Source organism: Cantharellus anzutake, assembly GCF_015039405.1.
Source record: "Cantharellus anzutake strain C23 chromosome Unknown EI90scaffold_46, whole genome shotgun sequence".
Taxonomy (NCBI): Eukaryota; Fungi; Basidiomycota; class Agaricomycetes; order Cantharellales; family Hydnaceae; genus Cantharellus; species Cantharellus anzutake.
This window is the reverse complement of record NW_024066996.1, coordinates 498787-526353: the sequence shown is the minus strand read 5'-3', so window position 1 is coordinate 526353 and position 27567 is coordinate 498787. Positions and strand designations below refer to the sequence as shown.

Below are 27567 nucleotides of genomic sequence, written 5' to 3'. Positions count from 1 at the left end.
ATTCATCCGACCTCAGGGTCCCTTCTCCCAGTTCCCGCATGGCTTTCACCACCCTCTCGTCATGCTCCTTCGCTCCACGTATCCTCTCTAGGATCCCTGCCTCCTCTCCCTCTACTGAGATCGCTTCTGTTGCCCGGGCTTCAAACCAGGTGGGTTGGAGGAGTGTCAGCCCCTCATTGTCATCCTTCCCCTTCGGGTGGTCAGCGCGTCGTGAGAGTGCATCTGGCTTCCCCATGAGCTTCCCTGGGCGGTGGACGAGGGTGAAGTAGAAGCGGGAGAGGAAGAGGGACCACCGTGCTTGGCGTCGGTTTAGCCTCTGGGCCGTGCGGAAGTACCCCAGGTTGCGGTGATCCGTGTAGACCTCAACCCTCTCTTTGGCACCCTCCAGGAAGTGCCGCCACTCTTCAAGGGCTCGGACGATCGTGAGCATCTCCTTATCATATACCTCGTAGTTGCGCTCCACGTCCGTAAAGCTTTTGGACATGAACGCTACCGGGTGGAACTCCCCATCCGACTGAAGCTGAGAGAGGACTGCACCGGTTGCGAAGTTGGAGGCGTCACACTCGAGCCTGAAGTGGCCGGAATCAGTGGGGAAGGAGAGGACGGGGGCAGTGGTGACGGCCTCCTTAAGGGCGTGGAAGGCGTGGTCCTCGTCCGGGCCCCAGTCCCAGACTTTGGTCTTCCGGGTCAATGCATGAAGTGGGTGGGCTTTCTCAGAGAAGTCTCTGATGAACCGGCGATAGAAATTCACAAACCCTAGGAAGGACTGCACTTCCTTTACCTTGGTTGGGGTGGGCCAGTCAAGGACTCCTCTAATCTTCACAGGGTCCATCGCGACACTTCCCTCGGAGATGATAAGTCCCAGATACTCGATCTGCGTCCGCTCGAACTTGCACTTCTCTGGCTTCAGGAAGAGCCTCCTCTTTCGCAACGTCTCCAGGACTTCTCGGACGACCCTCCGGTGCTCCTCTAGGGTAGTGGTGAAAATGAGGATGTCATCCATGTAACAGATGACAACCTCTCGGTCAATGAAATCCCGGAGGATGTCATTCATCATGGTTTGGAAGGTCGCGGGTGAGTTACATAGCCCGAAGAACATTACCAAGGGCTCGAACAGCCCTCGGTTGGTTGCGAATGCGGCCTTCCACTCGTCACCGTCCTTGATTCGGACGTTGTTGAACCCCCAGCGCAAGTCTAGCGCTGAGAAGTACTTGGCATTGCGGAGGCGGGCCAGGACATCAGAGATGAGCGGGAGCGGGTATGAGTTCTTTACCGTGATCTCATTCAGTTTCCGGTAGTCCTGAACTAGCCGTAGTGACCCGTCCTTCTTCTTAACAAAGAAGACTGGGGCCCCCATCGGGGACTTGGACGGTCGGATGCGTCCGTTCTGCAGGTTCTCTCGCAGAAACTCGTCCAGCTCCTTCTGCTCTGGCCGCGAGAGTGGGAAGGTCTTCCCTCTGGGGAGCTTGGCGTCCGGCACTAGATCAATGGCGTGGTCCCAGGGTTTCCGGGGGGTAGTTGATCGAAGGCCTCTTTCGAGAACACATCCCGGAAATCCTGGTATTGCTCTGGCACCAGTGCCTCGAACGATACGGGTTCTGCCTCCGGGTCTTGGGCTTCTTGGGCCATCCGCTGGGAGGGTGTGGTAGTCACTCTTAGCTCGTGTCCCCACTCTGGAGGAATGATCGCGGCATAGATCCCATCTCCAGGCTCTAGCGTGGGGTCTTGGTCACCTTGTGCTCGTGGTGGCCAGCAGGAGGATGGGCAGCGGGACATGACGACCTTTTGCCGTACCCAGTCCACCTCCGGGTTGTGGTGCAGCAGCCATGAGTGTCCTATGATGAGGGACTGTCGCCCGAGGTTCGCGACTGCGAAGCGGGCCCGCTCTGTATGGCGTCCGAATGTCAAGAGGGCTTCTAATTCTTCGGTTATGGCCCCGTTCTCGTTTGGGGTTCCATCGACGTTACGGACGGGGATGGGTGTGGGGAGTGGGGTGGTCTCGAGCTTGTGTCTCCGGACGAACTCAGGGCTCACGAAGTTTCCGGTGGCTCCTGAGTCTAGGAGCGCTGATACGGACACGGAGGCAAGGGAGGTTAGGGAGGTCAGCCTCACGGCAAGGTTGAGGGATCTCGGGGACCGTTTGGAGAGGACGTAGATAGCAGGTGGGGATACTGCTACCTCTGGGGCCGTCTCTGTGGTTTCCTCATCCTTGCGGGCTCGGGGTGCTCCTTTTCTCCTTTTCTTTGCGATGACTCGATGGAGCTTCGGTGCTGGTGACGGCCCCTGGGCATCGTGGCGTCTGCGTGAGCTATCCCTTGTGGGTGGCTGGCGTGTGCTCCTTACAGGCTGGGTCTCCGGGCGTCCTCTTGGGTCCGGGTCTAGCCCTTTCCCTCCTGCTTCCGGTCCTTTCGTCGTTTGGCCCTTCAGCCCCTTCATCAGCGTTTGAAGGTCTTCTGGGTGCAGGCGTCGGGTCTGGCGGGTCTCGGGGTGCGGGTTCGTCTCTCGTCTGGGACGGGTTACAGGGGTCGCGGGTGGGGCAGGTGGAGGGGGCCCGGGTGGGGGCGTGCATGGCTGCGTCCTCTGGAAGTGCCGCCACTGGCTGTCAAGGAGCGTGGCTTCACGCTTCCATTCGGCCCAGGTGATGGGCATAGGGCGGAGCTGGTAGATGCTCTCGCGGAGCCGGGAGTTGATTGCCCGCTCGAAGCGGTCGACTAGCCCTACGTCGCCTAGCTGCGAGGTGGGCCCTAGTATCTCAAACTCCTGGATGAGTCTGTCCACGGGGTCACTTCCCTGTCGGACAGTAGCCAGCCTCTGCCGGGCTGTAGCCGCCCGGTTTGGGTCTTGGAACATGGCGTCAAGTTCTGCATTGAACTCGTCCATGGTGGGTGTAGGGGAGCCTGTCCTCAGTAGCGCCATGGTGCGTTGCGTTGCCCATGCTCCTGCAGTCCCTCCCTTCATGTAAGAAAGCATGAAGAGGACTTGGGAGAGGGTGCTGGGGAATTCGGCCACGCGGACGTAGAGGTAGATCCCGCATTCGGCCTTAAAGCGGTCGAGGTCTTCTCTGACTCCCGAGAAGGGGGTGGGGGGGCGACTTTGGGTGGTCTGGGTGCATGCGCAGGCAGGCCCTGGGCTTGGGCTACCACAGTGGCCTGTAGTTCCTGGAACCGGGCCAGGAGGTCGTCATACTGTTCTTGTGTCACCATGGCGGGGGAGGTGGGGTTGAAACCTTCTTCTGCTGTCAGGGACCGACCCGGGGTCGAGAGCGCCCGGGTGTATCGCCCGAGGCTGAGGGTCCGGTAGGTATGACGCGGGCGCGCGTAGCAACGGGCCCGAAGCAGACAAGGGTCCCTGGCCACTAAGACTAAAGTGGGAAATGTGTTATTGTCATTATCAAGGGAAGTGTAAGCTACTTGCCTAAAGTGGGAAATGTGAGAAGAAGGTTGCTTCTCAGTTCCCACTTAGGCTGTGTTTATATACATGTGGTTGAAGGCCACGTGGGAAGCGCCATGTCATCCGAGCACACAGCCACCTCCGTCTGGGTACCTCCGTAAGAGGTCCTAGGAGCGTCCGGTGTGCGGGGGGTCGTCCGGTGTGTCCGGGTTCGGGCACATTACACTGCAGCCGGGTCAATGGTACATTGATACAAAGGAAGTCGTCCATGTGATAAGAAAGGAATAAAGAGGAGAGAGAATAGAAAAGAAGGAGAAGAAGAAAGGGAAGGGAGAAAAGGGGGAGAGGGGGAGGTTGGGAGGAGTGGATGGTGGGGCACCGGGTTAGGTGGGGCTGGGTCAGGCGGGCGTGCCCTGACATTTTCCTGATAATTTACTGAAGGAAAACTACTAATAAAATAATTCCGCAATAAATGTTACTCAATACAGGAGTGACCAAACTGCTCTTTCTATCGCTTAGAGTGCATGCTAGTTATCTAGCAGGTTCAGGATCGCTCACTTTTCTCCTGTGGTGTGATAACCAAATATTGCTGAGAGATTATTCAATTAAGAAGTCCCTCCACCAAATTCTCACTAATTCTCACTATGACACTTTTGTTCAGCTGTGTCTAACTGACCCTAACTCACGCTTAGAGTGACGTGTTAGTGAGCTAACAACTAATATCTGCTTTTATCTTTTGGAGCAAACGAACCAACCACTGGTGAGGAGAATTAAACTTTTATTTCTACCTGAGGTTTGAGAGGGGGCAGAAGCAGCGGCCTTTTATGCTTTTCAGAGGCCTCTCTACTCCCACGCCTCGCACTAGTTACATGTGCTACATTTGTATTATAGATAGTTCTAGAATGATATAGGGGCTTGGGCTGTGTAAGCTTAATAATGGACTTAGGACATGACTCAGCAATAAGTAATTCATTTCTTTGTCTTTTGGGCCGATCTTAGCGGGATCTTGTAGCGCTGAAGCTATGCTCTACACCGCCTTAATTACGAACGGTTATCTTTAGAAATGACTCAGCTATAAAGGAACTTTCTAGACTGTTCTCTAATTGACCCCTTTTTGTGAAGCCACATCATTACTAATGTTCTAGAGCCTTCCCAATTAATTAACCGATCCGCGGACTTCTGAATCACTTCATGCTTATGATCCAAGATCCAGATCATCAATCATTCCTTTGTTCCGATTTATTTGAGCTTAAAATCAAAAAGTTTTGATGAATCATGGGAAAATATACAAGATCCGGTTTTTTAGCATTTTCTCCTCTTCTGATGCAATCAAAAACTGTCCGCCCGCGCCGGGGAATACTCTATCATATGGTATTTGGTCCGCCAGACTTCCGGGCGCCAATATATTTCCCTTGAGTCACATTACCTTTTGTAAGAATTAGCAAATAAATATATATGAATTATAAGGTGTTTCGCTGTTTGAGCAATATCTCCGTCAGTTTTGAAGCTTTTAGAATGAAACAAAACCGTGAATAAAGTTAAGAAACAGTCCTTTCAGATGGTAAAAAGATTACAGTCAAAAGTTTACTGGTTCCCGAGATATTCACATTTCTTTCCCAATGTTCCTTCTTATTCTGCCATCTATGTGCTATTTTCTTGTTGTAGGGATATATTCTTTGAATATTACACCTATGCCAAGTTCTAGGCATGATTGTAGTAGATTAAATCTCATGCTACATGGGTGTAGATAATTTATAATGATCTAATGTCTGTCCAGTCTCATAAAGATCATGAGATCTGTTAAACGTCTGAACTTGTCACCTGTTTGTTGACTATTCTGATAGATCATTGTTTTATTCTTTGAATATTATTTCTCCTACACCGGACAGCCACATTTCCACGGTAGCGTGACTACTTGGTCACAACACCTTTTTTCTTCTTATCTATTTTAGTCACTTCGGACTCATCCGCAAAGTCCACAAACTATATTCATTCATTTGGATTAGTTTCCTTTTTCCCTCAGTTCTCGCACATTAGCTTGAGACTGAGGTTAGTTTACAACATTCTTTTACTCTTATTTCTTATACATTGTAACTCATTGTATATTACCTTATAGCTTTAGCATTAGGTAATATTATAGTTCTCGCACATTAGCTTGAGACTGAGCTTTAGCATTAGCATTAGAGCAAGCGGTTATTCCGTTACCTCATATAAGAAGAAAAGATACCACTTTCGCTGATAAAGGTTGGGGTTCAAGAAGCAGAGAAGCGCTGGGTGGAGGAGGCAGCAAAAAAAGGGAAGGAGGGATGAGCTGGATAGACAACAGAACTCGTCCTAGATATCACCAAAGTTGACATGCTGAACATGGGTCCTTCAATTCAACAAGCGCCAATCTATAGGTGAAGATGGTCTTATACCACCAAAAATGCCTGTTAGGAACCTCTACACTGGGCCAAGGAAGGACTTATTAAAGAAAGTTATTTCACGGTACCTTAATCACCATTCCATGGACAGTTCAGCAATGGGTTAGTTTGACTGCCATCTCCCCCCTCGATCTCACCATATAACTGACTAATTTGCACCGATCAAGCATTAAATTTATAGAGTTGCATATTTCCTATCATAATACATTGTTTGTTTTCTTCTTGACTACTTGTGTTGAGACCAACTGCCATTGCAATGGTTGGACCATGGTTCGAGCGTGAGTCGCTTACATAAGCAACTACAAAGTTAACCTCACTTGCCAACCCCCATTGACAGCGATGGACATTGTAATTACTTATTCTGATATCTAACGGAATAACTGCTTGCTCTAATGCTAAAGCTCAGTCTCAAGCTAATGCGCGAGAACTATAATATTACCTAATGCTAAAGCTATAAGGTAATATACAATGAGTTACAATGTATAAGAAATAAGAGTAAAAGAATGTTGTAAACTAACCTCAGTCTCAAGCTAATGCACGAGAACTGAGGGAAAAAGGAAACTAATCCAAATGAATGGATATAGTTTGTGGACTTCGCAGATGAGTCCGAAGTGACTAAAATAGATAAGAAGAAAAAAGGTGTTGTGACCAAGTAGTCACGCTACCACGGGAATGTGGCTATCCGGGCGAGTTCCTCGCTCGGATGTGGGAATGTGGCTGTACGGAAACTCATCCGGCCTCCCATAGCACACGGTTCCTCCAACAATATCTTTGGGGGTTCAAACCCTTGTTCTCTCTGTTATACGGTGTAGTCGCTGCTGGTGTATTCATGTACAAAGAGAGCAATTTTTTTTTCACCCCTTCTCCCTCAGATCTCTTGTTCGGGTTCAAGGAATTTCCTTTACCGTTTTGAGAATCATTCTAAATGTATTTATTTAACGCGCCATAGCTGTTACAGTTAAGCTGTAACCCTGGACGGACTTAACGGAGGTTTCACATGTCCCGCATATCTCAGTTCCATTTCAACTCATGTAGCTTAAGACTTCCTGTATGTTTCTCTTGTCTCATATGTCTCACCTCGCATGTTTTAGCACATCTTCATGTATATAAGGAGTTGACCAGTGAAGATGGACTCTTCAACTGGTCAACACAGGTCACTGACCTCAATAGACTTCTTGTGATCTTGTGATCTTGTGGCTCATGATCTTGCTTCCCGTGATCTCACGACTCTCGCTTCGCTCCGCTCCGTTCCCACGCTTGTTAGCACCGAGAGGTTTGTGACAATAGCCCTTGTACATTTTAAGAGCCTGCCCAGTATTTTTGCAGCACTGAGAATACGGGCATCACGCACTCGGACATGAGAATGATAGGGTAAGCAACCTAGGTGAGGTGTACGCATTGGAACCGTTGCCTGGTCCACAGTGCAGTTGCATCTTGCGACATGTGTCGCAATTGTTGTGAGTCTTGCCTTAGTATATGGTTCATGGTGGGGCCTGGTCAAACGGCCTGTGCCTGAATTGTTGTCTAACTGCAATGTAATCCGCTTTGGAAATAACCCAGAATAGTCTTCCTGTCACCAAATTAGGAAAGCATCGGGTCAGGTGACCTTGAATTGAAAATGGGTTTGTTATATTGTTCATTTTGCACCCGAAAACTGGACGAACACCGTCAACAACCTCCATCCTTTCCAGACACGCCTAGGCATCGAGGAGATGTCCCTACTGGAGAACACTCAAACCCCTACAAAAAAAGGCCGCAAGCGACGCACGGTTGAGGAAGAGGACGGGGAATATGCTGATTCCGGCGAAGAAGTTGTTACCCCTAGGACCCCATCTCCCAGAAAGCACAGGAAGGCTCAGCCCACCAATACTTTTCCGAGCAGCCCTCGTAAGAAACTTTCCAAAGGTGAAGTGGCATGGTGCAATATTGTAAGGGATTAACCTTACTTCACTATAATTCCGATTATAGTGATATTTATATTATGTTGCATCACTATAATTCCCATTATAGTGATGTGTTTATTTCTTTATTTATTTGTGCCGAGATATGTAAATTACATATATATACCTCGGAGTAGTTGTAAAGGCCCGGTAGCCTTTTACCTCTACCCCGTTGAATATACAGCACATTTAAGCTTATATTTAGACGGACTAACTGAGGCCTGAGGCGAACGGGGGAATGGAACGTACCATCCCCAAAATAGTAAGCAACCTTTCACTTTTTTAAGCTAGTTTCCTTTTACAATCTCGGCACCATGACTGGTGACGGAACCCTGCTGTGTCCCACACGCGTTGTCTACCCTGACAACGCGCATCATTGATCACGCACGCGTTGTCTAGCCCGACAACGCGCATTTGCGCCTAGTTCTCACGCGCAAATCGCGCGTGCGCCGTTCCTAGACGCACGCTCACCTAGGCTGTGCCTCAGAGTAGAGGCAACCCCTCCCAATCTCAGGATTTGGGAAGCTACCACAACACCGGTGCCAGAACCCCATTTGGCAACCCACGCATCGTTGTCCCTGACGACGCGCACATTCAATCAAGGTTCACACCGGAACCTTTGATTTCACTTCCTAATGCTCACAACCAGGAAGTTCCGGACTCACACCCACACGGCTGGCCCTTCCTCCAGTCCTATGGTGGGAGTCAACACCACTCCATCTGGAAGTGGTGATCTGGGCCCGTGAGGGCCCAGCAACGCGTCTCATACACGTTGTACCATCTCAGGAGATGCTGAACCTGTTGCAGCATCTCAATCTCACTTGGTGTCTGTCCTACTGCCACCCTCGCGTTCACCATCATGGGCCCGCTCTCCCTATTTCAAGAGCGCATGAGTATTATGTGAACGCGTCAACAAAGTTAGAACCGCGGACAAAAACGCGAGTTGACCCACCCGTGGCCACTCAGGCCCGACTTCCCTCCCCACTCACTTGCACACTAGAAAAGCGTGCTGAGACTTCCCTTCCGCCCAGTTTGGGGCGGAATAACCATTCCTCTAATGTTGTAGAGTGTGACCACACCGAGCCACCCAGCGCTTCGCTGTGTAAAAGTCTCATTGACTCTCCTGCCCCAGTGGGAGCCAAGTGTCGATCTAGCGACATTGTGAGGGCCCAAGCGACTTGTTTACCATCGGTTTTAGATGGGATCGGCAGCGCTTCAGCTGCTGCCAAGTGCCGGCTCATAGAGCTACCCGGGCGCTTCGGCAATTCCTGGGTTTGACAACCCAGATACTCCTTACACACTCCCAACCCCCTACTCATCCTGATCTGAGGGAGGATGGATTCGAGGGGCCTCAGAGGCCCTCTTCACGCCAAGAGGAGCGTTTTTCCTGGCGCTTTTGAGTGCCAGGTCACCAGGATGCTCCGGACCACGGACCTGGTGGTTCATGACTTCCTACCCCTTCCATGGAAAGGAGACCAACCCTTTCTAAGGAAAGGGTTCTCATCTATTATGGTTATAGATGGAATCGGCAGCGCTTCAGCTGCTGCCAAGTGCCAGCTCATAGAGCTGCCCAGCGCTTCGGAAATTCCTGGGTTTGACAACCCAGCAGCACCTACTCCCTCCACTCTGCAGGAAGTCGAATCCGAACCACCTCCTTGGCCCTCTGCAGGCCAAGAGGGATGCTTTCCTGACGCTGTTAAGTGCCAGGTCACCAAGATGCGCGATGCTGTTCCACATCGCGATTTTGGTGATTCATTATTCTCCACCCCTTCCGCGGAAGGGAGACCAACCCTTTCTAAGGAAAGGGTTCTCATCTATCGTTCACTGCATAGTGAACGATCTGTTCTGCCCACAGACACTCCACCTCTGGGAAAGTCTGTGTGTTCCCGGCATTATTGGGTGCCAGGCCCCCAAAATGCGCGGTGCTTCTTTGTACCGCGCTCATTTCTCTGTTGCTTTTCCATCTGGAAAAGGGTTCTCTTCTGTCGTTCACTGCATAGTGAACGATCTGTCTTGCCAACAGACACCCCACCTCCAAGGGAAGGTCTGTGTTTTCCTGGCACTGTTGAGTGCCAGGTCGTCAAAATGCGCGGTGCCTCTCTGCACCGCGCTCATTTCCTTATTGCCTTCCCATCTGGAAGGCTGGCCCTTTCTAAGGAAAGGGCTTCTCTCTATTGTTCACTTCACAGTGAACAAGCTGTCCCACCGACGGACAAGCCGCCCCCAACAAAAAAAAAAAACCCGTGTCTGAATGATCAGACATGCTCAGTCCTGCCCAGTTCATGGGCCGCGCTTCCATTCTGTCACTCATATGGACAGAATGACCTCTCTACTCCCCTAGATGACTATCTAGGGAGGAGCAGATCACTGCTCAGAACTCCGGCCCACATTCAAGTGTGGCGGAAATTTTGTCTTATTTTTTTAACCTAGATTCCTAGGTTGAATTTTCAACTACTCCCCAGACAACTGTCTAGGGAGGAGAAACAAACCCGTGCCACTCTTTAGTGGTTATCTTTGTGGGTCAGCATCGTGCTGACTCATATCAAACTATTATTTTACTCCCAGAGAACACTCTAGGGAGGAGCGGCCTCAGTGACCTTTGGAATCACTGGCCATTACCGGGGTATTGACCTTCGGTGAGTTATTTGTGTCACCAGAGTATCAACCTTCAGGTGTGGAATCACTGGCCATCACCGGGGCATTGACCTTCGGTGAGTTGCTTCCATCACTGGAGTATCAACCTTCAGGTTGACTGCTTCATCTCTTGCTGGGTGGAAGCCATGATGCCGCAAACTTGTGGGCATTATAAACTTGTGCCCAATCCCGCAGCGGACCAATTCAGGTGTCACTGCCTTTTCTCATCAACAACAATGCCGTTGTTGGTTCTTTTCCTTTCCTTTTTTGATTTTTGACGGTGACTCAACCGTTACTCTAGCTTGTCATATTGACACTTGCTACTTCATCGTCGACAATGCTGTTGTCAAGAGCTGGGTACATATGTTCCAGGAGAAACTCTAAGTGGGCTTTGCCTACAAACTACTACTATAGCCTCCTGCAATGAGTGTACCCCCGCTTGCATACATTCTTTGTATGTAGAGTGTTATATTTCCCTAATATGCTTGCTTTCCCTTTCATATGCTTGTACCCTGTCTGCGATTCAATATCGCAAGGGAGGAGGATGTAAGGGATTAACCTTACTTCACTATAATTCCGATTATAGTGATATTTATATTATGTTGCATCACTATAATTCCCATTATAGTGATGTGTTTATTTCTTTATTTATTTGTGCCGAGATATGTAAATTACATATATATACCTCGGAGTAGTTGTAAAGGCCCGGTAGCCTTTTACCTCTACCCCGTTGAATATACAGCACATTTAAGCTTATATTTAGACGGACTAACTGAGGCCTGAGGCGAACGGGGGAATGGAACGTACCATCCCCAAAATAGTAAGCAACCTTTCAGATATCCCTGAATGGCACCACGATCGTTCTCCTTTTCTCAGCCTACCTGTCGAAATACTTGATAAAGTGAGATATCCCCCTTCAACCCAGGCTTCAATAGTACTAGTCGGAGCCCCATCTCTTCCTATCCAGATTATGAGCAGGGAAAATGGCCTCGAGGTGCATAAATCCAGAGATCTGTGGTGTGAGTTTTGGAACTGACCTGGCCCTTCTCACAGATCACAGACTATCTTGCGCTGTCCGGAGTAAATAGGCAAATACGAAGTCTTTTTACCCTGGAAGTTTGGAAAGTAAGGCGCTTGTTGGATTCCACCTATGCTATTGCTTACGTCATCGCACCATCAGAAACTGTATGGACAAAGGTTGGATTTGGATATTAATGAGGATGTTCCCCACTTGTGGAGTGCAGGCTGGCTTGCCAGCAGGCAGATCCGAAGGCCAATGGGGTTCTTCAACAGCAGTTGTCATCATAAAGACCTGGTATGCCATGGCACACCATGAACAATCCTAAAGCTTACGCTAAGATTCCAGCTATTGAATCAGCTTCAGCTGGTTGAGTGGGAAGATGGAGAAAAGCATCATTTGATCAAGCACACCCCATATACAATCGTCATGGTGAGCTTCCAGTGCTAGTGTTATTCCTCGGGGGGTGATCAGGTTATACGTTCCCCTCACAGCGATCCCATAGTCAGCGGCTCAAGAAAGTACAAGGTACGTTCCTTTTCATGCATGGTATGCATTTGTAGGTGAATTCATTCATCTCATAGATTAGCAATAAGCTCGTTCCTGCATTGGTGGGTGGTATTTCCATATCTAACTATTCTCTGCTGATGAATATCTTCTTCAGAAAGCGCTTCGCCACAAGCAGTCCTATAACTGGAATGATCCCATCAGGTGCGTCGAGACCCTGAGCTCCATTGCCGTTGCCTCTCACAAAGCCAATCATTACTTCAGGAACAACAAGGACTGCTACGTCTTCCTTGAGCCCACTGTGCGGAGGTTTGCCTTCATGGCTCATGGCGGCGTTTGGGAACATGAGCAACATGTCAAGAAACTCAATGAAAGGGCTATTGCGAGGATTGAAAATTCCGTACGTCTTAGCTTACCTTCGGAACATAGGAGAGCCTCACCCACATGAGGAATTAGATGAACAAAAACCAGGATCCACCTGAGGATGGTGAGGCTTTGATGAGAAATCGCGTATCGCATGTTGCACTGTTTCCATTAGCAAACTTTCTTGGTCCCCGTGTATCTTGTTTCTTGCTTATATCTTGTGTCTACAATCAGTTTCACCACATCTGTATCCCATCTGTACGTTTAGTTCCTTTCTTGTGGAAAACTCGGCGTAAATATGTTTTGGGCAGAGTTCGAGCTCAAGAAATAACATTTGCATTATGTACATATACCATACGTTCCCTTTGGCGGCACCGGCGTGTAATTATGCAGATCCTATGCAATCCATACCAGAATTTCTCACTTCGAGTTTGAGTGCAAAAGAAATCTTGCTAACTATGCTTTGCCTTGCATGCCAAGGTTGACCCTATTATTGTTGGGGCCGCATCAATCTGGAGTTTTGGCTGGCGGCCGAATAAAGGCATAGAGTTGAGGGAGGTTTTGGTGACACGATGGATATTGGATCGCAGGAACAAACAAAACTTGGGAGGAGGGGCATGAAAGGGGGACAGGGCAGTCAATAGTGTAGCAAAAACCCAGGCCGAAGCAAACGTAACATGCATCCAACCACCGGTAGACCAACATCCGTGGGTTATGCAAAATAATGCGATTGTTGGGTGAAAGAGACCGATTAAAGGCAGAAGCCATCAAACATGGGTGATTATCAAAGCGAGTGTACTGCAATCAAATATTGAGATTAGAAAGTGATTGGACAAAGCTGTGACTACAATCTGCCAACACCAATGGAAGTGCATACCCAAAGGGAGGGCAGCACAGATGTTAGAACGATAATGCGATGTACACACTGAGGAAAGTGATTCCATGATAAGGTCATGTGCTGTAAGAGGCCATCGGACACAAAGTCAGTCTGTGAAGACAAACTGAACGTTGAAGCACTCACATAATAGGAGGGCTAAAGCGGGAGCTCAGTCTCTGTAAATGAAGAACTGAATTACTACGTTTAGTACTAACCTAAAGCGGGAGCTATAGTACAGAAGAGTACAGAGTAAGTAATGTAACAACTAACTAAAAGCAATGATACTAACCTCAGTCTCCGTAAATGAAGAACTGAGGAGAAAAGGAAAGTAGAGCGAAAACAGTATATACAATTATATACATTGTGTCACGAGGCAAATACGGATGTAAGAGGGATCATGTGGTGTTGGTTGGTAAGTCACGGGTCGTTGTTACTCCAACATCACATCCTGTCGCTTTCCAGCTTTGTCCTCGCGTTGCGCATCCGCTATGGGACATGTGTGGCATTCCGGGTTCATTCATTTGGCAGGGAGAATTTGGGGTTTTATTTTGGGTTTGGGGGGAGATGGTTAAGGGCCGTCGAAAGTTAGGAAAGTAGTTAAGAAATTGGTCGGAGTGTGTTGGTTTTCACTGTGTTTTCTATGCGTTGTTACGGACCAACGAGGTCGGCTTGTATGTCTTACCTGAGCTGCTTTGTAGCGGAGTTGGCCGAATTTATTCGTTTATTCGTTTATCCTGTGCCTATAAAAGCTGCAGGCTCCGTCTCAATCACTTCCATTCGAATCTTCATCTCACGCCCAGTCGTCTCCAACTTGGACTGCAACTCCGCCAATTTTTTCAGCTGCTAATCGTTTTCCATTCCCCCACTCGTTCGTTTTCATGATGGTGAGGATCAGTCGTGTTTCCCTGAGAGTGGGAGGTGATCGATGTTGGATTAAGAGATACACACCGAAAGGGGTCAGTCATTGCTTTCATCGCGGCCGAAGATTTACAATTAGCGCGACGGAGCTGATGGGAAACCAAGCCCGAAAATGGTTTTTACATCCGCTTTTGGCACCACACACACATCAATTCGCTACAGGGAAAGCAAGGCTTTAGGTGCAGGGATATCAACAAATGGTATTAGTGAGAGCCGTGGTCTGAATGTTCGGAATCATTGAACGACAGCATCTCGGTACCGGAATTGAATTGGATCTCAGATCGGGTGTGTTAGCTGAGTTTTGAGAGCAGTACACTCTCTACCTTCTTGCAATGTCGAGCAACATTGAAAACACCAACATCCCAGAGCAACTTCAGGCCATTAAATCCGCCCTCGAGGCGACCGAGCGCCCTTTCTTCTGCACTGGTAACATCCCATTGGATGAGAACGTATCCATCACTATACTGCTTTCCGAAACGTCTGGGGAATCATCACCCAAATTCACTCCCGTCTCTTTCCCGCTGAAGAATGAAAGCGAAATTGTGCCACTCATCAATGCATCTAGTCAGGCCTCGTTTGGGAAGGGAAAAGAAGACGTGTTTGATCCTTCGTACCGTCGCGCCCTCGTGCTTCAAAAGGAGAACTTTGGAGTTTTTCCTGCAGGGAGCCTGGACCCTTATAGTCTAGGTATCATTACTTACATATCCAAGTTTCTGCTTCCTTCGAATCCGCACTCGCCCGCCGGACAGATGAGCGATGATGAGAACTTTCTGCATGCACTGGAAGCAGACACTGGAAGGGTCCGGATCATTGCTTGTTTGGACAAACTTAACGTTTATTCTACTGGCGACTTCTTCAAGGGACATATCGATACCCCTCGCTCCTCAGACATGTTCGGGACACTGCTTATCAATTTGCCTGCCCGACACGAGGGAGGTCAGCTTGTGGTCAGAGCACCAGGAACGGAAAGTAGCAACAACAGCCTGGGCCACGAGGAGTACACTACACAATGGGGAAGCGGCGCAAATCTCGAGTGGATAGCCTTCTTTTCTGATTGTGAGCATGAAGTTTTGCCAGTCACGAGCGGCCATCGGTGAGCGTATCCAATAACCGTTTTCGCAATCCATTCTAATATTTGACAGAGTGACGCTCTCGTACACGCTCTCGTTTGATAGCACTAGTAGCGACAATACATCATTTGGCACCGATTTCTTGGCTGAATCGGGTTCCAATCACAATCTCAGTCTGCTATATCACGCACTCACTGCTCCCAGTGTTTTCACCAACATCGAACATCCTCGTCTGTGCTTCTATCTGGAACATCAATATGTGAGTCATTATCTATGCGATCGTCTCGACATTCTCGATGGCTCAAGAGTATACCCACCTAGCCCATGGACGGGGCATTGGAGAAGGCGGATTCAGTCAGTCACAAGGTAGGGACAATGCAGCCTCCACGGTGCAGTATCGGCATTCATACTCCATCTTTCTTTCAGCTCAAAGGTCGTGATGCCGTTCTTTATCACATGTTAATTCAAACGGGGGTCAGCATCACCTTTCACCACGTTCTCTTCGCCGAGTACCACTCCGAGCATCGAACTCGTGCAATACTCCCTCGATCTGCCAAGCTCCACACATGGGGCGAGATGGAAGGCGGCGTAAATACATTGATCCGTACACACAAAGGCCGGAGCCCCGGGAGGCTAGGGATCATCGAAGTGAATGGGAATCCTAAAAAGTTCGTTAAGGTGGATTTTGTCGCATACGGCAATGAGGCCTCGTTGGAGACGGCGTATGGCACTGTATGCATGGTGACAACCGTGCGGGGATTTGATGTTGACGAGCCTTGGAGAGTCCGCCACGACTATCATGAATATTAAAACGAGTAATCTGGCTGTGATCTGTATGACAAAGCTGCTTTTTTTCTTGCGTTCACAAGCTTGAAGCACTTGTAAATGCGAACGGCGGGACACAGTGGTAGCAACCCTTGTCATTTGTTGCATGATCAACGTTAATTCTAAACTTGTGTGCTACATTTGGCGCATTTGACGGCTGGTGGCAATCAACCCTGCACGGATCCGAAAACAATTTGGGATTTACTCAAGCACCTCGTCAATTAAAAATTAGAAATTCATTATGCAATATTAGGTCTATATACCCGACCATTTGCCTAACATTAATTCCTAGATGCGAGTATCCTGTCTTCGCAGGAGGGCGAGTGTAAAGCTGAGCGCTCACGTAAGTGCTCAGCTTGCGAGGACAGGATACCCATATCTAGGCTAAGTTTAATACCCTATAAGCCGGAACACCGAGAGCTGACTCCGGTGGAAGCACCAAGCAGTAAACGGGAGTAGCAGCAGCGGGTCAAAGGTGTAAGCCAGGAAAACGAGCAGCAAGTTGGATCTCACTTACCAGAAGGGCGCGAGATACCAGGCGACAGGGAGGAGAAAGGGGAGCTATCAGGGCTCTTTTATAAGCATGGCCTAGACAATGTCCTCACTTCCACTGAATGGTGCGCCTCGCGCATCCGTGCCGAAACATTCCGCATACGATGAGGCAGCGTGCCTTGGCCCATTCAGGCTAAGTTGCGCGAAAGGTGAGGTGAGGCATGTGAATGCCAAAGCGGTCCCGACAGAGCGCAACCAGGTTTCCCGGAGCAGAAGCTGGAAACCTGAGGTCAGCTGAGGGCAGACAGCTATCCCGTGATTAGTCTCGTGATTCAACGCACCCGGTTTCCTACGTGTGCACGCATAATTGTGGGAACAATGTCTGCTTTGCGACATCTCTCGTATCCTGGCAGGTTGAACATGAGCTACATTTACTCAGAAAGTTGTCAACAAGTAAGAACGGAATGCATGCAAATGGGTTGGGGAAAATACTATCTCAGTCACTGTCACAGAGCTATCGGGCCAGCGGGCCACTCAAATAGACAACTCGGTCAGTTGCGCATTTAGCGGTGGTGTCATTACGGGAGTCATAGCTCGCAAGTCGGGCGGAGGTTGGGCCCCAGACATCCGATTGGTCTACATTGGAATGATCAAACAAAGCGCCAAACGCCAGTAATGTGTAAAACTGCCTCAAATCAAAATGAGAGCAGGAGTTGAAAAATTGTTATATATTTGCAAGGGTGGGTCGCCGGACTCTAAGTCCTCACCTCCCATGACGCATGTCAAATCGTGGTCCTCAAGGCCATCAGACCCTAGCACGGAATTGCGGCAACTCCCTCAGAGACAGCCAAGCATGCATTCACCAACTGCCAATTGGACCCAAGTACTCCCTTGCCAGCAACATGGCGTCAAGGTTTCCACCACTCAACTCCATCACCTTCACTCTTCACCCCCAGGACTCCAGAAAGAAAGCGAAGCAAGCTAACCACAAGAGGATTTGCGATTCGCTATCTGTGGGTTCGTACGAATTGTCCGTCCCACGCATCACGGTTGTAAGCCCTTTGCTCCCGAGGCCCTCTAGCTTGGCCGAAAGCTATCCCATACACCGTGCAACCAGCGAAGCCGGTACACTGCAAGCAGTTTGCATCTCTGAGACCCAAGTTGCCACATTGGCAAACGAACACCTTCGAGGAATCGAGAACATATCTCTCATGCAGCGGCCGGAATGGTGATACCAGCTTCTCCCCGCAGGGGCTACATGCTCTCAGGTAACCGGGCCAGAGGCAAGCGCCAGGTGGGAATAAAGGCTCCGCCTAGCACGGGTATAAGATCAGCCCAGCGCAAGCTATAGCAGCCCCTTAAAGACCTGTTACCGTGAACCAGAGCAACACGTAGTGGGAAAGCTGAATTGCACTCGCATGGCTGGGACATAGCCTGCTGATTCCTCCTTTCATCGCGTCGTAAGGGCAAAGTCGGGTGGCTGAAGAAAGCGCAATGGCGTCACGAATGTGTCAACTGAATCCAAGCCGTCTTTCCATGTTAAAAGAGCAGTTCATGGAGCATCGCAAGTCATGCTAGTGACAAAATGATTGTGGAGACGGGGTGTAAGGAGTAGAGTGATGGGGCACGATTCCAAGCACAAAGAAACGGGAAAGCACCGACGCTCGCCATCTATGAGACCTAGTCCCAAACCCTCCCAGACCCTCAACTGCAATAATGCCCTTGCTGGCCTCCCGTCTATTCCCCTTGAATGGTTCACCCTCAACTCGTGTGACCCACCAAACAACACCTGGAAAGCCAGAGTATTTTTACAGTTTGAGGCCATATTCCAAAGCATCCTTTGGGAAGTTCGGTCATCCCACGGCCGAAAACACTCGCAAAACAACCGAAGCGGTAAGATAAGAAACACAGTATTCCGTAGGTTTGCCATTCCCCCGAACCGCACCAGAGCGCAACGAGAAAACCATGTCGCTTCAGGAGCCAAGGACGGGATCGTGCTCCTCCAGAGACAATCTGCTGTAGGTCCTGGAGTGAAACGACATCCCGCGCCAGTGCGTTGGTGTTCACCTCCCGACTCATCTCGCATCTTGAACATCTGGCCATGAAGTCTCATGAAGGTCAGGCCGTGGCAGAATGCCGACCCCACCCTTACGATGCCGATGAAGCTCTGCCGAACACCCACAAAGTCTCAGAGAAGACACAAGAGTACGTCACTGACTTGATTCGCATTGCATGCTATCGCGTCGCGTTACTCTGGTCATCCAATGAGCCAATAGAGAACGTCGCAGCGGCCTCCTCAACAAAGTGGAAGGGTCCGTAGGAGGTGACGCGTCACGGTCAACATCAGCGTTCCGAATGAACAAGCCAAAATGAGCGGTCATACGGTGTAAAATAGCCTGGGCCACAGAGACATGAGAGCGTCTTTCAGACACGTCTAATGACGGTTATATCTCGCCCAAAGAGAACGAGATAACGCGTCCCAGAGGTGGGTAGAGGGTTGATATGGGATGAATACGTGCACCTCTGTGTATGCTATAGGGTTGGGTTTTGCCTAGGCTATGACAGAGTCACTGCCGAGGCAGCGGGAGGCGGAATCCAGGGTCATAAGGGGCGAGCCGAGGGTTCTCGTATCGTGAGGGCGCTGGGTGTTAAGGCGTACGGAAGCACAGAAGTCGCAAATAAGCATGAGTGAAAGGGCACTAATTGGTCAAAAATGTGGCATCCAAGTGCAAGTAATCCCTTATGTTACACTTTGCACACGAAAGTCGGAAGGGGAGTGAAGACAACCGTGGAAGTGGAAGATACGTAAACACGCGTAGCAGTGAGCTCAAAAAATCCCGAGTCACGTGACCTGTGGCCACAATACGAAAGTTCAACCTGGCCCTGCTGGGCAACCGTAAATGCCTCCTTTCACTTGTGCAAAAGTACTCGTGTCGCCCCTCTGTCGACATGTCATAGGGGAGAGGGCTTTTATATCAACATCATCTGTCTCCAGCGCGGGGGCTAGCTCAGATGCGTCCTCTTCGAAAACACGTGAGAGTGGGGGACGCCGTGCAGCGAGGGATAAAGACGGGAACCCTATTGGAAGAGACAGTGGTCCGTTATATCGGGACTGGCTAAAGACCACTGGATCCCAGTTCAAACAACCTAAGCTACATTCGACCAATTGGCTGGGGGGGAAAGTGGTATGTGCGACGCCTCCCTCACACGTGTAGGTCATCACTAATGAGTTATCCATAGCCATTCCCCTTAAATCCGACATTCAAGCCACCACCTCCGCTTTCGGATGCACTCCGTAATACGGTATATAATGCATGGTTACGTGACCCTAAAGCCAATAGCCCTCGACGGTTAGCTGCTCAGCACAGTATAAGCATCAAACGAGTTGAAGCCATTATAAGACTGAAGTCCCACCAAAGGAATCTCGGGAAGGTGTGTTCTCGTTTAGATTCCCTCTTTCTCACTGGTCCAATGGATTTCTATGATGAATGCGATTTCTATGACATTCACTTTCTGAGCTTTTGGTTTCGAAAGTATTGTCTTTTGCTTCCTGAGGCTCATCTCTTGCTTGCGTTAGGGCTTCGAACTCCAAACTGGTTTTCTTCGTGCTTGGGAGTCGGCTACTGGAGTGTTTGCCAAAGTTCCCCCGGAAAAGCGAGATATCAATGTCAAGCCAGCCAAGGTAGATCGTGATGATGCCGCCGCCGCAGATTATGATGCGGACTGGGAGCAACTCCCATCCACTTCTATCTCGTCTGTGTACTGGGAACCTGTGGATGATGGCAAAGTATGTTATCGAATGCTCCTTGTGTTGTCCTTGACAAGGCTTAATAATCGTCATCGTTAGACACCCATTGTCCCTACGACCTTGGAGGAATTGGCGCAGACGAAGCTGTCACAGGTTGCATCCAAACCCCGACCCAAGTCATCAATTAAGATAGGCAGCACCACTTTTGTGGATGTTGGATCCAAGTTCCAGCATACATATAGCCCAAGAAATCATCAGAAGAGGAAGGAAGTCAGAGCTGCTCGAACCCTTTCCAATGACACTACTGCCGCAAGACCCCATGTCCATACTGCGAACCCTACTGTGTAACTTATTCTCATAGTATCTATCCTGGGCATACTCACTCTGAGTCAACGCTCCGCGTTCATTCATCAACTCATCTGAGATTTTTTCGTAATTATCAATTTCAATATCGAGGTTGTTGACTTGATCAGCGCGATTGAATTGTGATCGTCGCTCGGATTGCCACCTTGTATCTATTCATTGACTCCAGCCTTGCTGTTAGCGACTTTCTTTAACCAGCTCAACAATCTGTCCTCGTTTTGCCTCCCTTGTCATGGCTGACTCGCAGCATTATGCCACTCTTTATCATGCCGCTACTGGTAACTCATTAAGTTCTCCGTTTCCAGGAGACAAGTCCGTAATAACTGACGCTTCGAAAATTTGCAATGTTGTCTATTTGTTGATGCAGCTGGGTATCCATCACCTGCTCACCAGGAGCATCAACCCAATCATTACAGTGCATCTTCACATTCACCACGCCTCGCTCGTTCCGCCCTTCAACATCCGTACGACGACTACAGCATGCAGTCTGGTCTCGGTTCGTACGGTTTAGACAGTTCTCAACCGCCTCCTGAGGAGCAGTGGGACTCTAAAAGCTTCAAATCATATCACTCTCAAACTCATCTGAACTCTCGGTACGAGATGGAGCAAGTGCGCGGTGCGCCGCCGCTTCCTTCTGTTCCTTATCAACAGTCCAACTACCCGCCTCGTTCTCCCGTGGCTTATGCGCCGGGTTCCCTTCCCTATTCTCGTCCCAATGTTTCTTATCGAGACCCGAGCGGTGGCTGGTCCAATGCTCACGAGCAGCTCATGAAGCGACGTGTGAGTGGTTGGCCTAGTTGTTGGATGCTCTTGAACTAATCATTATGCCCGCAGTCCGTTCGTCAAGTTCCTCTGCGCGAAGGGAATCTCGTCCTAGATATGCCGGCACCATCAGGTGAGGTGCATCCATTCACTCTGGGATGAAAGAGGGCTGATGGTGTGATTAGGTATCTTGGTCAGTGGCAGGACAGACGACGAATTCACACACATCCGGTACTCCGCCTGCACTGTTGACCCAGATGAGTTTGTCCGTGCCAAGTACTCCCTTCGACCATTCCTTTACGGTCGTAAGACTGAGCTCTTCATTGTTATGACCATGTACAATGAGGATGAGGAACTCTTCTGCAAGACGATGAATGCAGTCATTAAGAATATTGCGCATTTGTGTGGGAGGAGTAGGAGTAAGACGTGGGGTGCGGATGGATGGCAGAAGGTTGTCGTATGTGTCGTTTCGGATGGGAGGAGTAAAATCAACCAGCGGACGCTGAAGGTCTTAACGCTAGTGAGTGCTTTTGAAAACAGTTGCGTCGAGGCTTACTCAAGCGATGTAACAGATGGGAGTTTACCAAGATGGTGTCGCGAAGGACACCGTCAATGGGAAAGACGTTCAGGCGCACATCTTTGAGTGCGTCTCTTCCGTAACACCCTCATGGATCTTAGTGCTTGTACTCAAAGTTTATTTAGGTTTACCACTCAGGTGATGGTCACCTTGAATGGCGAAGTCTCGCAGGCTCCCTGCCCGATTCAAGTCATCTTCTGCCGTTTGTCTATTTCCAGTTATCCCAGTGGAAAATTCTGAGCAGGACTCTTTATGCAGTAAAAGAGCAGAATAAGAAGAAACTCAACTCGCACCGATGGTTCTTCAATGCCTTCGGCCCTTTAATCAATCCCAACGTCTGTGTACTTCTAGACGTAGGTACGAAGCCAACTGGGACGTCCATTTACGAGCTCTGGAAATGTAAGTTGGTTCCCTCACGTCGTTATCAAATTGGGTGACCGTATTCTGTGTTAGGCTTCGACAAACATCCGAACGTTGGAGGCGCTTGTGGAGAGATTGCCGTTGACACTGGTCGTGGTTGCTCGCTTTTGCTCACTAGTCCCCTGGCCGCATCGCAGAACTTCGAAGTTTGTTGCTTGTCACTACTCTACGTTTCTCGATTCAGACTTACTCTCATCCATCTCGCAGTACAAGATGTCGAACATCCTGTCAGTTGTCGCTATTCACTGCCCAGTTGCATCTACTGACCTCGATCTCCCTGGAATCTAGTGATAAACCCCTTGAAGTACGGAGTTTATCTCAGCCAGCGGTACCCAATTCTGACTTTTGCCTCCTTTCCGCAGAGTGTCTTCGGATACATTAGCGTACTCCCTGGCGCATTCAGTGCTTACCGGTACAAGGCTCTTCAGAACTTGCCGAACGGGAGCGGACCACTAGCGAGCTACTTCAAGGTTCGCCTTTCAGTTTGTGTTGACCGTACTCGAGATCTGATTTTCCTTTCTCATCCACAGGGCGAGACGATGCATGGTGGTGGTATCCACGGTGCAAGCCTAAATACTCGTAATATGTATCTTGCCGAAGGTAACTCTAATTATCGCTTCTGCCCCTTTGGTTGGTGGGTAGTAATTTGGGATATGTGCAGATCGTATCTTGTGTTTCGAGATTGTGACCAAGAAGAGCGAATCATGGGTGTAAGTTCTCTCGTTTGCATGGCGTCATTTTCTCTTTCTGAAATGGCATTCAATAGGCTGAAGTATGTCAAATCGGCAAAAGCAGTTACTGATGTCCCGACTACCGTGCCCGAATTCATCTCACAAGTGAGTCCTCACCCTATAGCTTAACGGAAATCTGTTATCGATGATCCATTTGCAGCGTCGACGATGGCTCAATGGAAGTTTTTTCGCTGCCCTTCATGCCACTATCCACATGTTCAGAATATGGACTTCCGGTCATGGAGTCTGGCGCAAGTTTGTCCTTCAGGTGAGTTTGTAACATTGTTGTCCAACACGAACATTGGAGACTCATCGTGAATTTCTACCCTTTCAAGTTTGAATTCATTTATAATGCTGTCCAGGTTCGTCGACAGGGGGACGACTTCAGGTTGGCGTAGTTTGATGTTTTGTTATTTGCGCTGCAGATGATTTTCGCCTGGACTTCACTAGCCAACTTCTATCTTGCTGTGAGTGTTTTCTCGGAGGAACAATGTACTTTCTGACTTGGATTGATTTTCATTAGTTCGTGCGTACCGCCGATCAGTTCATTGAAACGTTAGAACCTGATTTCTTCCTATGCGCGGCACCCCGCCTCAGTTTGTACGTATCATTTTTCCGAGCATCACTGATTGTGTATCTGGACTCATGTTGATTTGTAGTTCGTAAGTAGTGTACTCTGACATAGTTTCGGAGGAATTCAACACTACCCTCTTCTAGCTTGTTCAATCCGCTACAATCCCTGGTCCTGATGACGCATTCAACTTTCTGGCTAACGGTGCAGGTGCGAAGGTTTTTGAAATAATTCTCAAGGTGCGACAATCACAAGTAGCTCCCGTGCCGGGTTGGCTCGTCGACTGATGGTGTTCTCGTAGATCTACATTGCCGTCCTGCTTCTCGTGCTCATCTGTTCCCTCGGTAATCGACCTCAAGGTTCAAAATGGACATATACCTTTGCCATAGTCGCATTCGGCATATGTAACATCATCGCTCTATGGTGTGCAGGGTTTACGGTGTATCTGGCTCTTCCTCACACGGCAACCGGATGGTCGCATGTTGGTAAGCTATTGAAGAATCGCACGTTCCGCGATATCGCAATCAGTTTGGCGGCGACATACGGGCTGTATTTCTTTGGATCTATTATCCACTTTGAGATATGGCATCTTTTTACTAGTTTTGTCCAGTATTTGTTCTTTTTACCGAGCTGTGAGTTGAAAAATTGTGTGAAGTGCATCATCTAGGCTAACGCATTTTTTTTCTTCCAGATGTCAATATTCTAAGTACGTGCTTCTTCGTTGTTATTTTGTCATGTCTGATGACATGAACTGAACCGCCATGCGTAGTGATGTATTCGATGTGTAAGCTGCACACTAAAACGTTTTTTCCTGCATTCTACTGACACCGACACGATTATGCAGGCAATCTGTGGGTTTCCTCTATTATGAGCGAACACCCAGCTTACCACTTACGATCTTTTATCGTGTTTTAGTCACGATCTCGGCTGGTTGGTGTCACACATTATCTTCTTGGTCGTTCTCATTCAGCAATCTTTTCTAGGGGAACAAAGGGCGACAATGGCGCAGCGAAGGACCTAGGTGGCGCCAAGAAAGTCAAAGATGAAAACGGCAAAGAAGTCATGGAAGTTGAAGTGATCACTGCGAAGGAGGACATTGATAAGCTATGGAAAGCGAGCCAGCATTCGCTGCGTATTCCGGCACCCGAGGAGAAGCAGCATCGTGACGCTGCGACGAAGCAGTCTGATCATGATCGGAATAGTCGGACCAATGTAGTGCTTGCTTGGATAGGAACAAACATGTTGGCGGTTTGATCCCCTTGTTTGTAAGGCGCTGATCGATTTTGGTAGGATCATGGTCATTGCGTTCACCTCCCAATTCTTCAATGACTGGGCTGCGAAGCACTTCACTAGTAGTACAGGAGGTTCGTCCCTGCCCAAACGGCTCATCTGAAGACCCACCTAATGATACCTTTTATGGTTCTCGCTCACAAGTCATCAACCCTTATCTTATCATGCTTTTCTACGCTCTTGCTGGTTTGAGCGTTGTTCGATTCACGGGCTCCGTTCTTTATGTCATATTCCGATTATTCGGTCAATGAAAAGGTCCAAACGCTTTTTCATTACTTATCGTTCGTTTGTTTCTACTATTTTTCATCCTGGTCTTTTTTTCGCTCGTTCTTCGTTTCGATTATGTATCCTTAAGAGGCTTGCTTTGTGATCTCCTGGCGAGGCTGATGATTGCCGTTCAAACGTGGTCCATTTAATAACGATTATTTTGTTCATTCGGGGTGTCGGTACGTTGACACCGCTAGCGGTTTGATATATGCAGGAGGTTTGCGACCCCTAACTTTAAAGTCATGAGGTGCCGAAATCCCGGCCGCTGTACGGTTAATTGCTATACCTGCCTAATGGCTAATCGTTTTTTAACACACTGAGGGAGCGCGAGGGACGAAGGCCCAAGATCGCATATCTAATTTTCAACTTACGAGGTGCCTGATGATTTACTGTGGGTGGACGTGGACGTCCCTTCGGTTCCTTGCACCACCTCGGCGTCGTTGTTCTGCAAGTTTACCGTTGACAATTCGCTACCGCAAACGATGGCGAAGTAGGCGTGGCGACGAATGGTTGATTTGCGAATTGATGCATGGTTTCATTGATACCTCGTTGCCAATTCGTTAGCGTAAGGTAGGTGTCTGTTTACGATACTACCAGCTCCGTTCCATATCTCGCAGGCTCGTACCCAGCCGTTCTGTTTATGCTTGTTTATCTTGTCAGAACGGCTGGTGGAAAACATTTTCCCACGACAGCCGTATACTGTTATTTGTGCATATTGAATCGAACAAACAACACTCAACAAGAATATTATTGCGCAACTGATCTCACTGTCCGATATGATGAACGTCCACCAGTCCCCACTTCCTTTACCCTTTCAAGTGCCGAAGAGAGCGCGTGTAGAGGCTGTGCTTAACTCCTTCGAAGCAAATGGTCTGATATTGTATGAATTTCTCGACGCTTGCCTTAGCGATGATCTGCGTCACAACCCCACAAATCTCCATAAAATCAAGGGGTCTCTCCCTACGCTTGTTGGTCTCATTATTGAAAGGGAAAGCCTCCAAAAGTGTCTCTAAATGCTCTACTCGCTGGATCCTACCCTGTTTCTCGCTTCAGTGCTCCTTTACACTCGCCAACAACTCACGAATGAGCTCGATTGCCTAACAGACATAGCCTCTGGCTTCCATTTCTCAGCTTCATCAATGACACACAAGGAAGTTAAATTTCCGTCTGTCCAGCGGATAGCGAAGAAATTCTCCCATAAAGCTCCTACTTTGTGGCATTTTATTGGCTGTCTCCTTTCAGCGACATTTACCCCTGGGGAAATTGTTGAAATGGATAAATGGGAGGACATCAACGATTTGGAAAACGAAAATAATGACGACGATGATTGCTGGTTAGATTCTAGTGGCCTCCCACCTTCGTCTCAAAGGAGCCGATCCCGTAGTGAGAAGCGGCAGTAAGGATTACAGTCTGATCTTACACCAAGTGCACCGAGTCCAGTTGCTTGCTGAGAGCCAAGGACAGTAAGTAGTGTTATGACTACTAGAATCCTTCCGCCATTATACAGCAATGGCAGTATATCAAGTTTTGCCAGAGCTGTCAAGAGCAAATCCCTCCGATGGATCTGGGCAACGACTGCTCTCAATTGGAGTCTTCCCAAAGACGTCAGCGACATTTCTCCTTATTGTATCTTCCATTGGCTCAGCATATGGGTGCGGATAGGATAGGGATGGAGTCGGTGGCCATGCCGTTCGGGAGTTTACATCGAAGTAGGTCTAAATAGTGATACACATTGAACCGACGTCGGTATAGTCACATGTAGCGCTTACATCATCCCGGATGCAATGTTTTCCACCAGTCGTTCCCCTGGAACGACTGGGTCCGAGTCTGCATATCTCGGTGCTAAATCTTGCTCCAGTGTTGATATGATGTCCGCGGCCTCGCCCACGGCGCTCGTAAGGGCCTCCTGGGTCACGGTGAGGAGGTACGTCTACCACGATGGAAGCGACCTATCTTTCTGTGGTCCCTATCACCGCTCTGGTGGATCCTGGTGCTCACATCTATTTCCCCGTGTCCACTGCATGCCTCGGGATATCTAGATGTCCTCTTTCCACAGGTCTTGTAAGTCACTCAGGCTCCCAGGCTACTGTGGCAGTTGGCTTCGCCGTTCAAGAAAGGTGCCAGGCTGGAGACATCTGAGCGCTGGTGATCAGACATATATCGTTTGGAGCCATGAGCATTTCTGTGTCCCGATTCTCCGTTTCTTTATCATATACATTTCCCACTTCAATCGCGATAGACAGACGCTTACCATAGCCCTGCAAGTGGCATCAAACAAATTACCTGCCTATGGACATTTATGAATGAGATATATGTGGTTAGGGCTTGTTCTACCTAGGACTTCGTAGGGAAACAAACTCTCCTCAGCCTGCACACGACCA

At 48.9% G+C, this 27567-nt stretch overlaps 7 protein-coding genes across 7 annotated transcripts; 5 read left to right on the top strand and 2 right to left on the bottom strand.

The window, feature by feature from the left end:
- Nucleotides 1–11537: 11537 nt before the first annotated feature.
- On the top strand, nt 11538–12606 carry EI90DRAFT_3018677 (uncharacterized protein; the record flags this gene model as incomplete). Its single annotated transcript, XM_039057246.1, has 6 exons — nt 11538–11702; nt 11754–11837; nt 11880–11933; nt 11990–12016; nt 12070–12312; nt 12544–12606. The coding sequence occupies 6 exons, from the start codon at nt 11538–11540 to the stop codon at nt 12604–12606; spliced, it is 636 nt and encodes a 211-aa protein (XP_038912886.1).
- EI90DRAFT_3070713 (uncharacterized protein) lies at nt 12575–13198 on the bottom strand. Its single transcript, XM_039061246.1, has 3 exons — nt 13024–13198; nt 12790–12983; nt 12575–12763 (listed from the first exon to the last, which is right to left on the bottom strand). The coding sequence occupies exons 2-3, from the start codon at nt 12978–12980 to the stop codon at nt 12661–12663; spliced, it is 294 nt and encodes a 97-aa protein (XP_038912885.1). The 5' UTR covers nt 12981–12983; nt 13024–13198; the 3' UTR covers nt 12575–12660.
- A 737-nt stretch (nt 13199–13935) lies between these two features.
- EI90DRAFT_3291421 (uncharacterized protein) lies at nt 13936–16095 on the top strand. The gene is made up of 5 exons (XM_039067275.1): nt 13936–14036; nt 14091–15163; nt 15213–15399; nt 15462–15506; nt 15567–16095. The coding sequence occupies exons 2-5, from the start codon at nt 14403–14405 to the stop codon at nt 15948–15950; spliced, it is 1377 nt and encodes a 458-aa protein (XP_038912884.1). The 5' UTR covers nt 13936–14036; nt 14091–14402; the 3' UTR covers nt 15951–16095.
- A 1754-nt stretch (nt 16096–17849) lies between these two features.
- Nucleotides 17850–18907, bottom strand: EI90DRAFT_1946819 (uncharacterized protein). The gene is made up of 2 exons (XM_039052362.1): nt 18841–18907; nt 17850–18752 (listed from the first exon to the last, which is right to left on the bottom strand). Exon 2 carries the CDS (start codon nt 18568–18570, stop codon nt 18010–18012), a length of 561 nt encoding a protein of 186 aa, XP_038912883.1. The 5' UTR covers nt 18571–18752; nt 18841–18907; the 3' UTR covers nt 17850–18009.
- Nucleotides 18908–19357: 450 nt separating this feature from the next.
- EI90DRAFT_3127975 (uncharacterized protein) lies at nt 19358–20553 on the top strand (the record flags this gene model as incomplete). The annotated part of the gene is made up of 4 exons (XM_039064054.1): nt 19358–19642; nt 19698–19889; nt 20035–20244; nt 20305–20553. 4 exons carry the CDS (start codon nt 19358–19360, stop codon nt 20551–20553), a joined length of 936 nt encoding a protein of 311 aa, XP_038912882.1.
- A 139-nt stretch (nt 20554–20692) lies between these two features.
- Nucleotides 20693–25389, top strand: EI90DRAFT_3070699 (chitin synthase 2). Its single transcript, XM_039061245.1, has 26 exons — nt 20693–20846; nt 20936–21348; nt 21403–21463; nt 21516–21850; nt 21903–21973; nt 22033–22109; nt 22166–22306; nt 22361–22473; nt 22535–22554; nt 22616–22631; nt 22690–22797; nt 22858–22927; nt 22989–23037; nt 23094–23163; nt 23219–23326; nt 23394–23420; nt 23484–23537; nt 23669–23674; nt 23776–23868; nt 23931–24261; nt 24321–24335; nt 24399–24420; nt 24545–24559; nt 24613–24870; nt 24920–24993; nt 25064–25389. Exons 1-26 carry the CDS (start codon nt 20801–20803, stop codon nt 25168–25170), a joined length of 2700 nt encoding a protein of 899 aa, XP_038912881.1. The 5' UTR covers nt 20693–20800; the 3' UTR covers nt 25171–25389.
- Nucleotides 25390–25944: 555 nt separating this feature from the next.
- EI90DRAFT_3070697 (uncharacterized protein) lies at nt 25945–26664 on the top strand. The gene is made up of 2 exons (XM_039061244.1): nt 25945–26191; nt 26240–26664. Exons 1-2 carry the CDS (start codon nt 25963–25965, stop codon nt 26584–26586), a joined length of 576 nt encoding a protein of 191 aa, XP_038912880.1. The 5' UTR covers nt 25945–25962; the 3' UTR covers nt 26587–26664.
- Nucleotides 26665–27567: the final 903 nt, after the last annotated feature.

Coding starts and splice junctions, on each gene's coding strand:
- EI90DRAFT_3291421 (XM_039067275.1), top strand. CDS start 14,403: ATGTCGAGCAACATTGAAAACACCAACATCCCAGAGCAACTTCAGGCC. Junction 15,400..15,461: donor TCTATCTGGAACATCAATAT/GTGAGTCATTAT, acceptor ATACCCACCTAG/CCCATGGACGGGGCATTGGA. Junction 15,507..15,566: donor CGGATTCAGTCAGTCACAAG/GTAGGGACAATG, acceptor TCTTTCTTTCAG/CTCAAAGGTCGTGATGCCGT.
- EI90DRAFT_3070713 (XM_039061246.1), bottom strand. CDS start 12,980: ATGTTGGTCTACCGGTGGTTGGATGCATGTTACGTTTGCTTCGGCCTG. Junction 12,764..12,789: donor CGGCCGCCAGCCAAAACTCC/AGATTGATGCGG, acceptor CCAACAATAATA/GGGTCAACCTTGGCATGCAA.
- EI90DRAFT_1946819 (XM_039052362.1), bottom strand. CDS start 18,570: ATGAGACTTCATGGCCAGATGTTCAAGATGCGAGATGAGTCGGGAGGT.
- EI90DRAFT_3070697 (XM_039061244.1), top strand. CDS start 25,963: ATGATGAACGTCCACCAGTCCCCACTTCCTTTACCCTTTCAAGTGCCG. Junction 26,192..26,239: donor AAGGGAAAGCCTCCAAAAGT/GTCTCTAAATGC, acceptor TTCTCGCTTCAG/TGCTCCTTTACACTCGCCAA.
- EI90DRAFT_3070699 (XM_039061245.1), top strand. CDS start 20,801: ATGGCTGACTCGCAGCATTATGCCACTCTTTATCATGCCGCTACTG. Junction 22,307..22,360: donor CATTTACGAGCTCTGGAAAT/GTAAGTTGGTTC, acceptor ATTCTGTGTTAG/GCTTCGACAAACATCCGAAC. Junction 23,038..23,093: donor AAGAAGAGCGAATCATGGGT/GTAAGTTCTCTC, acceptor GGCATTCAATAG/GCTGAAGTATGTCAAATCGG.